At 41.7% G+C, this 17,428-nt stretch overlaps 2 protein-coding genes across 5 annotated transcripts in view; one reads left to right on the top strand and one right to left on the bottom strand.

Moving 5' to 3' along the window:
- The window catches only part of LOC108044616 (octopamine receptor beta-3R), a 52,860-nt gene that overhangs the window by 21,607 nt on the left and 13,825 nt on the right, over positions 1-17,428 (top strand). The gene's annotated exons all lie outside the window — the stretch shown is intronic.
- Positions 2,713-15,509, bottom strand: LOC108038697 (protein hugin). Of its 2 annotated transcripts, none has more exons than XM_044456846.1 (3): positions 15,293-15,509; positions 3,857-4,142; positions 2,713-3,186 (listed from the first exon to the last, which is right to left on the bottom strand). In XM_044456846.1, exons 1-3 carry the CDS (start codon positions 15,377-15,379, stop codon positions 2,975-2,977), a joined length of 585 nt encoding a protein of 194 aa, XP_044312781.1. In that variant the 5' UTR covers positions 15,380-15,509; the 3' UTR covers positions 2,713-2,974. The 2 variants fall into 2 exon arrangements, with proteins under 2 accessions (XP_044312781.1, XP_044312782.1); XM_044456847.1 differs by lacking the exon at positions 15,293-15,509 and adding an exon at positions 6,834-6,943.

Genomic DNA, 17,428 nt, shown 5'->3' with positions numbered 1-17,428 from the left:
TTTATAATTACTTTTTGTTGGCTGCGTGGATACTTGACGATAATGATGATATTTTACTTTCACAACTCGTTGCTTTAACTGCAGCCTTGAGAAATTAGATACATTTGAATGGCAGCCTGACTAACTAAGGCTTACAATCAAATGTGGTTTTAACCAATTGCCTGTCAATTTCCGTTGCCAGCTCAAAGTCAGAGTAAGTTCCGTCCAAGCCATAGGTCACTCGAGAAAGCCGATAATCAGGAGTTATCAATCACTTCGACAGGTCGGTAGTCCCCACTAATTAATATTTGATGCCGGAGCTGCGATAGAGTAACTGCCATTATGCAGGTGTGCTCAACATCAAAGTGCCCGCAAACACAATACCAGGCACATAAATAATCTTGCCCACTTTTGTGGTCCAAATTCACACAAAGCCAATTTGAAGGCTTTTTCGGCTTGGCTGAAATTTGATTAAGTGAGTGCCACACCCGCAGAAGGGGCGAATGGGCCATCAATTTAAATCAGTCGGTTGCCTCTCCATAAATAAGGGTTGCAGTCGAAGCTGCGAACTGCGAGACGGCCGCCATATTAGCAGACATTTTTAACAATTCACCTTAATGGCGCAGATCGCTTTTGGCCAAGGTGAGTGAGCCGGGCAGACGGACAGACAGACATCCCGCAGCCAAGCAAACGAATGTTTGAACCGGAATGGCGTCGTTTAATCAGGCAAAGTGATTTCGCCTTGCACGCACACGCGCGTACTTAGCCACAATCAACTTATCATTTTGCACATATGCATACACATATATTTAAACCAGATAGGGCAGGAACTTGGAAGAAGAGGAGGGAGCAGGACCAGGGGAGTGCCACGCCCTCTCAGACAGGAAGCCAGCTGATGTTAAGGTAGTTTAACCTTACGCAACGACCCGACTGTAAATCTACGCCCGCTATCATGCCAAGTTCCTGCCGATTCCCGGTCCTCTACACATTAAAAAAATTAATGAAAATGATGAACCTCTTTTCACTACTTAAATATTCAATTTGCCAGAACTGGATCCAAATAAATTCTCAAAAATTAATGATAATAAACGGATTACAAAAACCATAATTAAATATCACAGGCAAAATTAATAATGATTTTACCACATAAAAATATAATTTTATTTAAACTGTGGAATAAGTTCCATATGGCTACTATAATGTATGTATGTACGTGATCGAGAACAAAAGGATGCATAAATTATGATATCAATAAGTTGAATGAAAAGTTCGTATTCTCTATTCTGTATATAATTGCAATTGTAATTTCAGAATAAAATTACTAAATTTCTTTTTTTGCTTATCAAAATAATAATACTTTATTTTTTAAAGTGCATGCCTTCATGTGCGTGTCTGGCTCGCGACCTCCTGCTCGATGTTCTTTTTTGGTTCATTTTCCCCAAGAGGTGGAGATAAATTTATTACCATTTTGCAGTTATAATATTTCAATATCTCCTTCGGGGAGCGGAGGTCGGAGGCCTGGCCTGTGTGCCCATTATCGCAATTTAAGCACGATTCAGGCAGAAATATATCCACAGTTTAGCTACTCCTTAGATTGCCGGCTACGTGATGTATAATCCATTCCAGAATGCATGCGACCCAAAATCTTTCGGCTTAGGTTAACTTGGGTAACTTCCTCAACCACCTGGGGTCAATTATTGGAGATGGCGGAAACTAGGATTGTGGATCACGGCTACTGGAGCGAATGGACCACGCCTGGTTAAACCATCTAATTGGCATGTGGCAAGTTTCTAATGAGTTGCGGAAACTTCCATCTGCTGAGGCTGTAAAAACAGCTGCGTCACTGCAAGAGTTAGGTATGGAAATTGAATTAAGTGACTTGTCGTTTTAATTTATTATAGGATTTGAGCATTAAACATCTGAAAAGATAAGCGGAAAAAATAAAATAAATCATAAAAATTTGATATTTAATAAAGGCCTTTAAAACAGACTGCATTTGTTTGTAAATTATATTGATTTCCGGGGAACCTTTGTTTTTTGAATCACATTTCAACTGAATTAATTACTACATCAGCAGAAGTATATTTCAGAAATTAATTGAAATTCTCTAGAAAAGTAATAACATTAACCCTAAGAACTTTAAAACGAATAAACACATAAGAACACGCATCGCGAATGTATTAAAATGTCTGATATTCCCATTAAGCGCAGCAGGAAGTAACTTTTTACAAATACAAAGCTTTCAATGGAAATTTTAAATCACTAGTAGGTACTTTAAATTAATGTTTTCAATAGAGAACACATTCATGGAATGGATACCATGTCTGCATTCATTGCAAGCGCCGCAAAATATTTTTATGCTTCATCAGGCCGAATAAAACCAGCAGCTTTTGGCTGGCCAAAAGTGTGGCACCGGATTTTGGGGAAGAGTCGGGAACTGAGATATTTTATCATTCAACACTCACAAACTGCAGTTGCCATGGCCAACGCTCATGGATGATTTTGTGGCAACGGATGCACTACCAGCCGCACTTTTCCAATTTACGCGCCCTATCACTGGTTATGAATTTTTCATTAATTTAGCCAGGGAATGGAAGCACAATATATTGTAAAAATATATACTTGGTAAACGCGAGCGGTCATCAGCGAAGGACTCGTAAATGAAATTACCATGTTTATTTAATTCCCGGCTCATTTGGGATGCAAATTCGTCGCGTTGCGAGTAAACAAAACTTTTGGGGGCTGCACTTTATTCAAATTAATAATAAATAGATAGACTATATATACACATCATTAGTTCCTCTCAAAAACAGGGTTATAGCGCTGGTAACTAGTCATTCACTATGCATATGTGGATTATTTTTGCGTCGCGTCGAATTCAGCTGGCCATTAAGGGGGTTAAGTTAGCTCGAGGGCCAGTCGCCTGGCCTCAACCTTGTCCTGGGATCGTCCTCCGTCCGGTTTCCGTGCCATGTCCTCGCGTCCTTGTCGTGACTCAATCGCCGCCGCACACTTGAGCACGTTTGCCCAGGCGGGGCTTGAACGGCACCGATTTCTTTATCATGCGCTGCATGAACTGCCCGCCAGTGGCCTCCTCGCTGCCCCCCATTCCCGCCGCTCCCTCGGCGTCCAGGAGCCGCTGAAAGTCAATGCTGCGGCCAAGGCGTGGCGTCCGCACGCGATAAGCGGGCTCGCCACTACTCTGCACTGTTGAAACGAAGAGAGGAATTGTAGCAAAACGCGGTCAAAAATTGATTGGTTTTCAATACAAGGTAATTTAGAATTGTACTTTTAAACTTGGAACACCTATTAAAGAGCTACAGTACATAAAATATAACGATGCCATAAACTTCTCAAAGATAGTTTTCAAGTATTTTGTATATTAGAAAAATTTAACTAAAATTTCAAAATTGATTCATTCTTAAAATGCTCATATTGCAACGGTAATGAGTATGTTAGGATAAAACTGAAGTTTAAATTGAAATTTCGGTATAAAACCTTTTTCGGTATAAAACCTACTTTAAACCACCTAAGATTTCTTTGAAAGCTTCTGCGGAAGAACCCATAATATATATGAATAGCTTGATTTTATGTCAAATGAATAATTCAGAATATTTTGATAGAATGAAAAATAATGAGGGCAATTGACATGCATACTAAATGGCAATTGGATTTTCATATTAAGTTTTTCTCTCTGCAAAAAATAAGGAAAGCTTATGGATAAAGTATGCCCAAGTAATGGAGATGGTGACGTGAGTGTGAACGTGCTTCGGGAACCAATTATAAGGGTTCCGGATATTTCGTTTTTCACATTTCAGCACGCGTCCATCTCCAGCTGGCGTTGCGTATACGCGGCGTGTTCCAGGTGTCGACTTACACTGTCGCAGCTTCTGCAGCAGCAGGTAGTAGGTCAGTGGCGGCATGCTATCCAAATCGAACTCCTGGCCCTGCGGCGGCACGGCGGCCACCGGGATTGTGGCACTCGCCTTCTGGGCCAGGCTATTCTCCTCCAGCTCGTCAATGATGTCAGTCAGCTCTTTATACTCGCCCATGGCGCGTTTCTGGCGGGCTTCACTCATGGCCGCCACCGCTGAAGTTGATGATGATGATCCTCTGGCAGAGCCTGCGCTGATGTGATTTGCCAAATCCAGTTTGCTCGTGCCCTGCACAAATAAAGTGCCACAAAGCAGAGCACAAAAAAAAGCACACAAGAGGTATGAAAAAAGGAGCTAAATATTTGAGATATTTCCTTGGAGGCTAGTTTTTTTTAGGGGAGACCCAGGCCACCAAACTGTCGACACGTGTTAAGTTATTTTTATGCCGCCTATTTATGCCCATACTCGTACGTGTGCTGCACACTCAAAGGCGTCTTACCAACCCGCTTTTAGGTGTGTGTGGGTGGGTGCGAATGTGCGAGTCAAGCACTTTATTGTTTCAATTTACAGCCTGGCTGGCAGCGTGTGCCGCTTGATTAGACAACTCAATGTAGATTGAAATGCCAACACCTGAAATCGGCTTGTAAGTCGCACTTCGCCCATAAACGCTCACTCTAAGCGGCTGCGCGTGGGCGTATACTTGATATTAAACCTTCATTTGGCAGAGCGTTTAAGATTACACACAAATAAATTCCATTTGTCGAAATAATTGATTATTATCAATTCATGTGGACTTAAAAGATACAGATTCTTTTAACAATCTCCTCAGATAAGAAATATATTTGTTGTGGTGTCACTTTAAAAGGACTAATATCTATTTGACATTTTCTTCATAAGCCTTTAGTTGGAAAAAATCCTATAGTATCTTTGACTGGATAACACTAATGATTTCTAAAATTATTTTTGACTTCAAAAAAAAATGTCATGTAAAAACATCTTTTAAATTCTAAGTGAGCGGTTGCTTGATAATAATCCTAAATTTTGTCAAGTTATAGCAATACCTCAAACTCCGAATGGCTATAAACTGTGATAGGCATGATGATTAGTGTGTTTTGGATTTTACCTCATTTCCATTGCAAACACATAGACATAGTTATTTTAATTGGTGGTGAGAATGAGCTACGTAATACGTATACGCACTGTGGCTGCCACTGCACACAAAATGTTAATTTGTAACGAACCGCTACACTTATTAATACAAATCAGGCTGGATGTTGTCTCGAGATACCATCGCACGCGAAAAAATATATCCGGCTCTGGCTCTTCGGCTATGGGTGTGATGGTCTTGCTGATACCTCGGAATGCCTTCCCTAATAATAACTAGATACTCGCGTGCATCACCAAACTGAAACCGGGTTAGAGAAACACACACATTAAATCATCACTTTAAATTCCCTACTTTCCCATTTTGGCTGACTTCTCTTTTTCGCCTCCCTGGATGTTGTGGAGGTCCTGGTCTTGCCCACCCTACCAATGGTCGCTCATATCCTCAGCGCTTAACAGCCTGAGCGACCCCTTTAACAAGTGCTAGTCTACATTATAAGACAACGCTAGCTGCGGCCACTTTTCAATTTAGCAAAACATTATATAATTTTATTAATAGCTAGATATATAAACCATTTCTTAAATTAAACCGTAAAAAGACATGCATAAAATAAATAAATAAATATAAACGTTAAATATATATATATATATGTTAAAATATGGCAAATAATGGGTATGTAAGGCAATTAAAAAAACTTGTTGGTTGATGCCAACATGGTTAACTGAGGCATGGGGATCATATCACTCGAGAGAAAAATCTTCATATTTTATTTAATTTGTTTCTAATCCAATTTTGACTTTAACTTTATTTTTACCATTTAAACTGAAGGATGCATCACGATATTCATAATCAGCTTTTAGTTCAATCTGAATTCAATCTAATTTACTTTACTTTTTTTTCTGAGTGTAGCAATTTTTTTTTGTTTCTTTATTTCTCCATATTCGTTTTTTTTTCTTTTAGGTTAGCATTATAGATTTTAAGTTATTTCTTTTGACTTTTCTTATAAGATTTTGTATAGATTTTCTTTTTAAAAACTCACCACACTTATGTCCATCCACCGACGAAAGCGCTTTCCTCGTTGACGATGGCTAAATAAGGTTGAATAAGGGAAACACACTCACAGAGACATATATATTTTTTAAATCAGGAATTAAATAAAAAGCGGAATGTACAGCCCGTGAAGACCTTCTGATGGCATCAGCACTACCTTCTCTGGGATATGAATAGGAATTTATCCCCAAACCACACTTTCACCGAACAAAATAAAATTAAATTTTTTTTCTCTACTTTTGACGAACGAACACTTATTACATGACTTAAACCGAATTTTAAACCTAAACTTCCCGCTTTTCCGTGGCGAGTACTCCGATAACCCTTCCGACCGGGATTTGGCCGAAACGGCGAGGATTTTCTTGGCCTAAATATGGTCTTTCTAACTCCCCGAGAATTACTTTTAAAAGCACAGACCGTAGCCGCGACGTCGCATGCGCACTCCGAGCAAAGAGAAACTGATAAATCGGTTCGATCGAACCTGTGTTTAGTTCGCCTCGATTAAACGGCTCGATGGTCAGACGGCGCCTAGCTCACTTTTCTGGCTTATGAAATTTGGGGCTGACACACCGGATAATGGGGATAATTAAAGATGGAAATATGAATAGACACTTTGTTTCGCCCTTCCTTGTGCGCTGTTGTTCCGAGTTGAATATCTGGCGTGGAGGTTGCTCGCTCGTTATGTGAACTGCGCGGGCGCCCGTTCGTCTCGATCGAACTCGCCTTTATTTTACTTTGCGGCCTTCGAACATCAATCCAACGGTGGCCTATAAAACCCCCAAAAATAATCACCTGCCTATAAACTCGCTTGTTTTTCATCTCACCCTTTTTATGCGGCTCAAAGCCAAGTTGTTTAACTCCTTCCCTTCGGCACTAAAGTGAGATCACTCGCGTGTACTTTCGAATTTTAATTTAGTCACTGCGAACTCTCGACTTCACTCTGCTGCTGCCAAACGGAAAAGAAAGAACACGCCGCCGGAAAAGTGGCGGTAACCCCAGATCGAATTCAGGGTGAAAGCGGAGACAGTTGACACTTGCCACTGTTGCTCTCTCGCGGCTATCCTACCGATATCTACTAGTCTCTTATCAACTCTAGTGGCAACGCAATACCTTCTCTCCAACATCCAACAGATGGCGCTAGAAAAGTATCTTTTTTCCGAGCAAGCGCTACAAAAATACCCCCCCATCAAGATCAGACTTGGGGCAAATACTCCAAGGCTGAGAACACCACAGCTTGCGAGGCTACTGTTTAATATCCTTTGCATGGAACCTGCCCACATCATGTCCCTGTAGGTCCTCGAGATCATAATAAGCTTGCCCAATCCTTTTCTTTACTCTTGCTTTCACGAAAGCTGGACCCAATTTCGCATTATAACCAGCTGCGAAATTGCTCTGTTTGAAGTTTCTTCGATAGACCTCTTGACCTTCCCTAAAAGATACTTCTCTTGACCGCAAATTATACCTATTCTCATTCTTTTCAAACTGTTTTTTCATCACCTCTAACGCTTTACTGCGGACAAGTTCTAGCGAATCTTCCTTTGAGAATGCCAACGATCTATCTTCGAGCAAATTGAGAGCTCTTAGCAACTTATACGTGGCACCAGTTGAAATGAAATTTTGTCCAAAAATCATATAGTAAGGTGAAGTCCCTAAACTCGAGTGAACTGCTGACCTGAGAGCACAGCAAATGCTGCTTAGCTGCTCATCCCAATCCTTTTGGTCGCTACGCACATACGATCGTATGGCAGCAATCACTGATCGATTTACCCGCTCCGATGCATTAGCTTGGGGCGAGTAAACAGCAGTGCGAGTATGAGATATCTGGTACTCTCTTAAGAGTTTCTGGAAGGCCTCCGACTTAAATTGTGACCCATTATCTGAAATTACAGTCTCGGGGACCCCAAAAGTATGGAATAGGTCTTGCTGCATATATTTAACTACTACGTCAGCTGTTAGTTTTTTCACTGCCTTCAGAAACACAAACTTGCTGTAGTGATCTAGCACAATAAATATTCCTATGTTTCCGCTCCTTGATCGGGGATACGGACCCAAAAAGTCGACGTATAATTTCTGAAAAGGCCTTGCAGACTCTGGAGCTTTTCCCATTGGTGGTCTTAATATACGATTTGGAGCCTTAGTCATTTTACATGTCTCGCACGCCTGAATATACTCCTTCACGTCCTTCACCAGTCGTGGCCAATAGTAATACCTTCTTATCCTCTCCAATGTTTTATGAACACCCCCATGTGAAGCTAAAGGATCATCATGTGCATTTTTGAGGACGTCGGGCACCAGTCCCATAGGAATCCACAACTTCCAACAAAAGTTATCGTGAATCGGATCCCCAGACAAGTGTTCCGTTTTTCTATATATAAATCCATCCGCTACTTTTAAATCGGGCAGACTGCTCGCGTTGGCTCCAATTTTCTCAGCTAGATCGATATAGTCGGGATCGCTAAAGTGCTTGGATTCGAGATCAACCAATAATCCATGACTGGCATCTACGGCAGCTATCTCTTCTTCATTGACCCGGGACAAGGCGTCAGGAACTACATTGAGCTTACCGCTTCTATGCTCAATTTTAAAATTGAAACCCTGGAGTTTCAATGCCCACCGAGCAAGCCTAGAATGCAGATCTGTCTGCGACATTAGCCACTTGAGAGACGCGTGGTCCGTGATGACTGTGAAATCATGACCCTCAACATAAGCCCGAAACCGTTTTATGCATATTATTGCAGCCAAACACTCTTTTTCGCTGACCGTGTAAGACTTCTGCGCTTTGTTTAATTTTTTCGAGACAAATGCTATCGGACATTCTTCGCCACTCTCCGATTTCTGCACTAAAACCCCTCCTACTCCGGAATTACTGGCATCGCAATGAATATAAAATGGCTGGCTAAAATCTGGGCTACGCAAAACTGGGGCCGAACACAGCATTTCCTTTAATTTCTTAAATGCTTCCTCACCTTCAGGAGTCATTATAAATTTCTGCCTGGGCTTCAAAAGATCCGTCAAGGGTGCTGACACGGCTGCAAAATTGCTGATGAATTTTCGGTACCACCCGACCATTCCAAGAAATCTTCTCAATGATTTTAGCGTCCTAGGCAATGGAAAATCCGTCATTGCCGATATTTTATCTGGGTCCGTCCGCACTACCCCTTCTCCTACAATGTGGCCCAAATACCTGACGCTTTTAACACAAAATTTGCTTTTCTCCACGTTCAACGTTAACCCAGCAGCCTTTATATGGCTAGCAACGGAACTCAAAACGCTTAAATGACTCTCAAAACTATCTGAGACAATGAGCAAATCATCAAGATATACAAAAACTTCGTTCCTGAGTTCAGCCGGTATCACCTTGTCCATTAATCTAGTCATCGTCTGGGAAGCGTTCGTAAGGCCGAAAGGCATGACTTTAAATTGGTATAGTGGCTTCCCCGGGATTGTAAAGGCAGTTTTATCGCGCGATGACGGATCTAAAGGGATTTGCCAATAGGCATCTTTGAGGTCGAGACTAGAAATGAAGTTAGCTTTGGGAAGACGACTAAGTATTGCATCTATTTGTGGTAAAGGATATGCGTCCCTTTTTGTAACGGCGTTCACTTTTCTACTATCGAGGCAAAGGCGCACCTTTCCTGGCTTCTGCACCAACACAACCGGCGAAGACCAAGGACTATCAGACTCCTCAATCACACCGAGCTTAATCATTCGGTTAACTTCTTCGTAGAGCAACTTCTCCACAGCTGGCGAAACCGGAAAGTGCCTTTGTTTTACGGGCTTGGCGTCTCCGACATCGATAGAGTGAGACAGAATGCTGGTTTTTCCTAATCCCAAATCCGCAAAAGAAGGAAATCTACCAACGACTGCTTGCAAATCGGCTTGTTGAGTACTAGACAGGATATGAGCATCACAGATAAGCTCATCGAAATTCATCTCGGGTGGCAAAAGCTCAAAAACGGTCCAGAAGTCTATTCCTAAATACAAATCCTGGCTCAATGAGGGGATAATATATAATTCTAACTCTTTAACCTTTCCCTCATACTGAACGGGTGTCTTAAAACGTCCTATGACTTTTTGTTTTTGACCGTCGGCTGTATTTGCTGTGGTTGCCACTCTCTTAAACGGTACTCTCTGTCTGAGAATTTGTTGGGCCAAACTCCCTCCCACGGCACTCATTGATGCACCTGTATCTAAAAGACCAAGTACAACTCTATCTAACATCCGAATCTCAGCGTACGGGCGTCTATCCTGATTCTTATATCTAATAGCATTAATAGCTTTAGCCGCTTGCCAAAAATCTCTAATTCTTCTCGCATTCCGAGAGATAGTTCTAAATGGGTTTGCTGTAAAATTTGATGATGATTTATTTTTTATTAGCTGTGGCCAGAAGGTTTGAGATCTCCCCTCTCTGCCTGACTCGGGTGCGCTTAAAGCTACTTCTGATTGACAACGGAATCCGCTGGCCTTTCTCGGAGAACACACGGCTGTTGCCGGGGTCGTGTGTTCAACCTCGGGTTTTTTTGACACCTTTGGCAAGCATCCTTGTAGGTATCAGCAAGGCCGCATCCAAAGCAAAATACCCTTTTTTTCATCTTGCATTGCTGATACCGATGACCCTCTTGCTTACAATTCCAGCACACCAACCCGAAAGCCTCTACTCGTGGTACCTGATTCGCTTCCGAAAATTCCGAAGCGTCCTCACAATCTTGTACTAACTCAGATACTTGCGTCCGATATGGAGCTGGCTTTTGGTAACCATAAGTACGCTTCACGTCCTCAAGAAAACCTTCCCTACGCCGACAAATATCCCTTAGCTTCTGCACAGATTCTATGTTGACATTCAAAAGCTCGTGCCTGATTTCCGGTCGTAAGTTTCTGCGAAGCGTTTCGATTAGATCCTTTTCTGGCATGGGTACTTCCAGGCAGTCCGTGATTTGCACAATGGCATCGTAGAACGAGTCGAAACTTTCCCTATCTTTCTGCTTTCTATCTCGTATTGACTCTCTCAGATCCACATCATTACGCGTATCTCGATACTGTTTGTGTAAAGCTTCAGTAAGCAAATCCCACCTTGAGCTATCCGATGTTTTATGAAAGCGCCAATAAAATTCGCGAGCCTTTCCCTCGAACAGTACACTGGCGTTGCCGCATAGCAAGTCAAACCTTGAATTAAGCGTTTGGCGTGTTAACGCCTCCACCCGATATAGAAACTTATCCACACTTAACCCTTCTTTGTCTCCGTTGAAACGCAACTTCCAACTACTAATGATCTGTCCGACCTTATCGGGACGACTGCTCAAATCAGAGCTTGTAAAAGCTGAAATGGGCCTCTCCGGCATTTCGATCTCCCCCATATCCGACGGTGCTCTGAAATTATGGACTGCTTCTTGTCTTGACGGCTCTTGAATATGGGCAGATAAAGTTGCCTGAATTATTGGTGCCATCCGATCAGTTAATTGGATTAGCAGTTCATTTTGCATCGCTTTCAGCTGCTGCGCCACAATGATACTGATAGCCTCAGAGTCCGCTGCACTGGTTGCTTGTTTACTAGTTGATCCTTTTTGCTTACTGCTTTCTCCTTTGGGATGGCAACCAGGGCAACTGCCCTTAGCCTTTATTTGAATTTCTAAACAATCCTTGTGGAACTCGTGGCCGCATTTGGCACGGGCTATTTGGTCCGCCGACAACAATTTGTCGCAAATCACACATTTTGACGGCCCTGAAGCGTCTAAATCCATTATCTCTTAGCGACCTTTTATTTAAATTACCAAAACGAAGTAAAAATATGGTGAGAGAGCGAGAGTTTAAAACGACTCGAACCAAGATACCAGGAATGAGAAAGATATAAATTCCTAGATATAAATACATGAAAATTTATCCAAGTTCCGATCCACCAGATCTACTTAGTTCGAACAAGTTTGATCAAACCGGTCGCTTGATCATCAAACTTGGACTTAAAAATGTTGATTTTTTCTTTAGGTTGTATGCTTTTTATGTTCAACAGTTTAATAAATAATTTCTGATCTGAAGTTGTTCACTAGATACGATAAATAAAGGTAAAGATAAATATATAAAAACGATAAAACAATAACGAAAATCAATATCAAAACTCTGGCCAGCAAGCATAGCTAGTTGCTTGCAATAATAATGCACTTTTATACAACCAAAAGGTTTCGATCAGCACAAAAAGGAATTGGGAAAAAAAATTTGGCGAGCATTGCTTATCGCTAATCAGCAGCGCGAAGAGTCCGCCGTGGTCAAACAAAATTCTGTCTGCGGTCCATGCGGCTGACACTTCTACTCTTCCGTTTATGTTGGGCATATGTCTTCCGCTATTATCCGTGGCCTGAGTGTCTCTTTTGAAAGATTAAAGCTCAGTGTGTCCTATGCGAATATTAACCGGAAACTATGTCCCATCTATGAAAATGGTCGTGCCCCTTTGTCTATGCATATCATCCGTGGTCAGCTGCTTCGCTTATGAAAGCAAATGCACCTGCTAGTCCTATGCGTTTGATGTGCTTGACTCGGGTTGCACTGTGTAGGGTATACACACGTCTGTATGCTTCCTACCTCGATGTTGTCGTCTGCGGTCGGCTAGGCAATTCAATCTGATCCCTCTTCTTTTCAACTTCTGTTCCGTTTTCCTATGCTTCCGAACAACTCCGAGTGGAAACCAACATATGTTTTTCTAGCAGCTGGGGCAACCTTGGGTAAATGACTGAACGTAAACACTGACTGGTATTAGCCCACCCCCTGACTGATAGAAAATTTTGAACAGCGATTATGTAATATGTGTGTGTGTGAGTCACTTATAATCCTATATGTGGCCAACACGTTAGGGCGCCAATCTTTTTATTATTATTATTTATTTTATAATTCATAACTGTAACGAACCGCTACACTTATTAATACAAATCAGGCTGGATGTTGTCTCGAGATACCATCGCACGCGAAAAAATATATCCGGCTCTGGCTCTTCGGCTATGGGTGTGATGGTCTTGCTGATACCTCGGAATGCCTTCCCTAATAATAACTAGATACTCGCGTGCATCACCAAACTGAAACCGGGTTAGAGAAACACACACATTAAATCATCACTTTAAATTCCCTACTTTCCCATTTTGGCTGACTTCTCTTTTTCGCCTCCCTGGATGTTGTGGAGGTCCTGGTCTTGCCCACCCTACCAATGGTCGCTCATATCCTCAGCGCTTAACAGCCTGAGCGACCCCTTTAACAAGTGCTAGTCTACATTATAAGACAACGCTAGCTGCGGCCACTTTTCAATTTAGCAAAACATTATATAATTTTATTAATAGCTAGATATATAAACCATTTCTTAAATTAAACCGTAAAAAGACATGCATAAAATAAATAAATAAATATAAACGTTAAATATATATATATATATGTTAAAATATGGCAAATAATGGGTATGTAAGGCAATTAAAAAAACTTGTTGGTTGATGCCAACATGGTTAACTGAGGCATGGGGATCATATCACTCGAGAGAAAAATCTTCATATTTTATTTAATTTGTTTCTAATCCAATTTTGACTTTAACTTTATTTTTACCATTTAAACTGAAGGATGCATCACGATATTCATAATCAGCTTTTAGTTCAATCTGAATTCAATCTAATTTACTTTACTTTTTTTTTCTGAGTGTAGCAATTTTTTTTTTTTGTTTCTTTATTTCTCCATATTCGTTTTTTCTCTTTTAGGTTAGCATTATAGATTTTAAGTTATTTCTTTTGACTTTTCTTATAAGATTTTGTATAGATTTTCTTTTTAAAAACTCACCACACTTATGTCCATCCACCGACGAAAGCGCTTTCCTCGTTGACGATGGCTAAATAAGGTTGAATAAGGGAAACACACTCACAGAGACATATATATTTTTTAAATCAGGAATTAAATAAAAAGCGGAATGTACAGCCCGTGAAGACCTTCTGATGGCATCAGCACTACCTTCTCTGGGATATGAATAGGAATTTATCCCCAAACCACACTTTCACCGAACAAAATAAAATTAAATTTTTTTCTCTACTTTTGACGAACGAACACTTATTACATGACTTAAACCGAATTTTAAACCTAAACTTCCCGCTTTTCCGTGGCGAGTACTCCGATAACCCTTCCGACCGGGATTTGGCCGAAACGGCGAGGATTTTCTTGGCCTAAATATGGTCTTTCTAACTCCCCGAGAATTACTTTTAAAAGCACAGACCGTAGCCGCGACGTCGCATGCGCACTCCGAGCAAAGAGAAACTGATAAATCGGTTCGATCGAACCTGTGTTTAGTTCGCCTCGATTAAACGGCTCGATGGTCAGACGGCGCCTAGCTCACTTTTCTGGCTTATGAAATTTGGGGCTGACACACCGGATAATGGGGATAATTAAAGATGGAAATATGAATAGACACTTTGTTTCGCCCTTCCTTGTGCGCTGTTGTTCCGAGTTGAATATCTGGCGTGGAGGTTGCTCGCTCGTTATGTGAACTGCGCGGGCGCCCGTTCGTCTCGATCGAACTCGCCTTTATTTTACTTTGCGGCCTTCGAACATCAATCCAACGGTGGCCTATAAAACCCCCAAAAATAATCACCTGCCTATAAACTCGCTTGTTTTTCATCTCACCCTTTTTATGCGGCTCAAAGCCAAGTTGTTTAACTCCTTCCCTTCGGCACTAAAGTGAGATCACTCGCGTGTACTTTCGAATTTTAATTTAGTCACTGCGAACTCTCGACTTCACTCTGCTGCTGCCAAACGGAAAAGAAAGAACACGCCGCCGGAAAAGTGGCGGTAACCCCAGATCGAATTCAGGGTGAAAGCGGAGACAGTTGACACTTGCCACTGTTGCTCTCTCGCGGCTATCCTACCGATATCTACTAGTCTCTTATCAACTCTAGTGGCAACGCAATACCTTCTCTCCAACATCCAACAGATGGCGCTAGAAAAGTATCTTTTTTCCGAGCAAGCGCTACAAATTGGATGCGAATCGATTTCCTGCTGGCAAAAAACTTGCAGAATCTGCAACCTAATTGGTAGCATCTCAAATGCCGTTGACAGAGTGGAAATGAAGCTGCCACAAAATGGTAGCACAAACACATGGCAAAGGAAAAACTTTTCGCCCGAAATTTCCGTTCATAACATCCAAGAGCGTTAGCGCAGCCGTTAGAAATTATCGCTCTAAGCTGGCGAACTTGTGCCTGGGCAAATAACACTAATTAAGTGGCGCTTGTTTGCCCACCACCCACCAGGATAAACGAGGCGGGACGGGACTCACCTGCAAGGCCTTGGCCTCACTGCAGACCACGAGGACGTAGCAGGAAGCCGCGATTAGCAGCAGAGTGCAATAACTGGGACCACACATAACGAGGGCGTGGGACGATCTGGGCTTGGCCGTTTACGAGCAAGTGGTCTCCCAGGACAGGAAACTCCGGAAGCAGGACACTCTGGACCCTTTAACTGTAGTCGGTGATGGGACCGCGTTGCGCTTTGAGGCTTTCGGGCAACTGATGCCAGCAGCGTGGCGATCGCCAAGTTTTATAGCCAAATGCGAACGGCCCCATGTGAGCTTGATTAGGTCCCTGATGGACGGGCGCTAAGTGATTTGTTATGCACTCTAATGCCGGCAACAGGCTGCCCGCTGGTCAGCGTAAACAAGCGAATCAAGCGGCAAATCCCAAACGGAAGCGTCACCAATTTGTCGCACACAGAGCGAGTGTTAAGCGGGATACAGCGACTGGGATTCAAATTGGGAAGCTAATTGTGGGAGAAGCTTGCAGTGGGAGAAAAAATAGCACAACCATCGACTATCTGCATATATTTTTCTTCATATCATTTTGACATTTTGCCAATATTTAAATACCAGATTTTCAATCAGCTTTCCAATTCGTAATGACTGAAAAAGCGACGATAAACCTTGAAATGTTTTATTATGGTGGCTTTATAAAAAATAGTTAGTGCTTGCATTCTGATAAGTGACATATTGTTTCACAGCCAGAGCTGCAGATTTAAAAAACCATGGTTAAGTTGTCAAAAGTATTGCGCGAATGAATATATTAAAGATCTTTATCGTTACACACAACTGAGTTAATCCGATTATCTTTGAATAGTTAATTTTAAAAATTTTATGGCATTGACGATTGTGGCTTAAAATATTATAAATATTTTAATAGCTTTTCTTATTTTCATGAATGATTAAATAACAACTATAAAAATAGCTCGTTTTATTTTCAGAAAACTTTCTTTAAGGTTAACGTCGATGATTATATAACAAATACAATGTTTAAATGGCACTTAGGTATAAGATAATAATGGAATAACAAATTAAAAGAGATTTCTTTGACAAATAAGTTTCACTTCGATTGAAAATGGCGTAGACAAGCAAAGAGAGTCTACTAATCTTTTTCGCTGTGCACCCCAGCAGAACCGTGGGGCATCCAGTTTAATGGAAATCAAAGAGCGTGTAAAGTCCGACACGCCCCAGAAGGCGAGAGCATTAGGGCCAACGCCCACGACGGGGCAATGTCAATGCCGTTGACGCTGCCAATCGATCAATCTTATTTAAATGTTGACAGTTGTCTTCACAATGTATCCCGGCTTGGGGCCTGTTTGCGGATGGGAAAAGGCTTGGTTTCGTCCCTGCTCCGCAGCTGGCTTATTTAAATGCCATCCGTGAGCCGCATTAGGTTCAATTTGTTGGCCAAACAGCTTGCACACCTGGGTTGACAAGAAGCCTGTCAGCAGGCATTTAAAATCAGATTCATTCGGCTCCGATTGCCGACTGTCAACCAAGAATGGGTCAACAAGGCAGTCAAATCGAATTCCTTATACGCCCCGGAAGATACAAGCTGCGCACACTTGGTCGAGTTTCAATAGCAGCAGGCTGCAAATCACCAGGATTTTCAATTAACTAAACTCGGCCCCTGTTCAGACATCAACCATCCATCAATCGAGTGTTTTTCTGGATGCCAGTCCGTGCATCTGTTGCAGCTGCCGGTCGAGTGTTTATTTGAGCCACTAATTTACACAAACATGACCCGGACACGACCAGAGACGAACTCGACCGGACGACCCCCAGCTGGCATTTATTTATTTAGTAACTCAATGTGGGGCGACCTCTTTTCCAGCCAGAGCTCTGAAGGATTTATCTATTTGCCAACTGCTGAAAATGTATCCTTGAAAAAAAGACACAACCATAAAGTTGCGAAAAATGTAATTTAACACAACCAAAACTGAGGGGATTACCTTACACAGCAGTTTCACTGCAATCTATCAACAGATTATATGGAGTAACTAATTGGACAGTCAGCTGCAAGTCGTTTTGATCTGATATTTCATTTTCACCTGCCAATTTTTTGTTCAAAGCTTAGAGTTTATCTTGCGGTTAGACACAAAAAAAAAAAAACCTAGAAAT

This window comes from Drosophila rhopaloa, unplaced genomic scaffold, assembly GCF_018152115.1.
Source record: "Drosophila rhopaloa isolate 14029-0021.01 unplaced genomic scaffold, ASM1815211v1 contig_155, whole genome shotgun sequence".
Taxonomy (NCBI): Eukaryota; Metazoa; Arthropoda; class Insecta; order Diptera; family Drosophilidae; genus Drosophila; species Drosophila rhopaloa.
Note: the sequence above shows the minus strand (reverse complement) of the source record. Positions and strands in the feature narration are given on the sequence as shown.

Bases quoted from the DNA above. Each gene is read 5' to 3' on its own strand.
- LOC108038697 (XM_044456846.1), bottom strand. From the start codon at position 15,379: ATGTGTGGTCCCAGTTATTGCACTCTGCTGCTAATCGCGGCTTCCTGC. The intron at 4,143-15,292 runs GTGAGTCCCGTC...TTATTTGTGCAG, and splicing joins GTGAGGCCAAGGCCTTGCAG to GGCACGAGCAAACTGGATTT. The intron at 3,187-3,856 runs GTAAGTCGACAC...TCGTTTCAACAG, and splicing joins GCTGCAGAAGCTGCGACAGT to TGCAGAGTAGTGGCGAGCCC.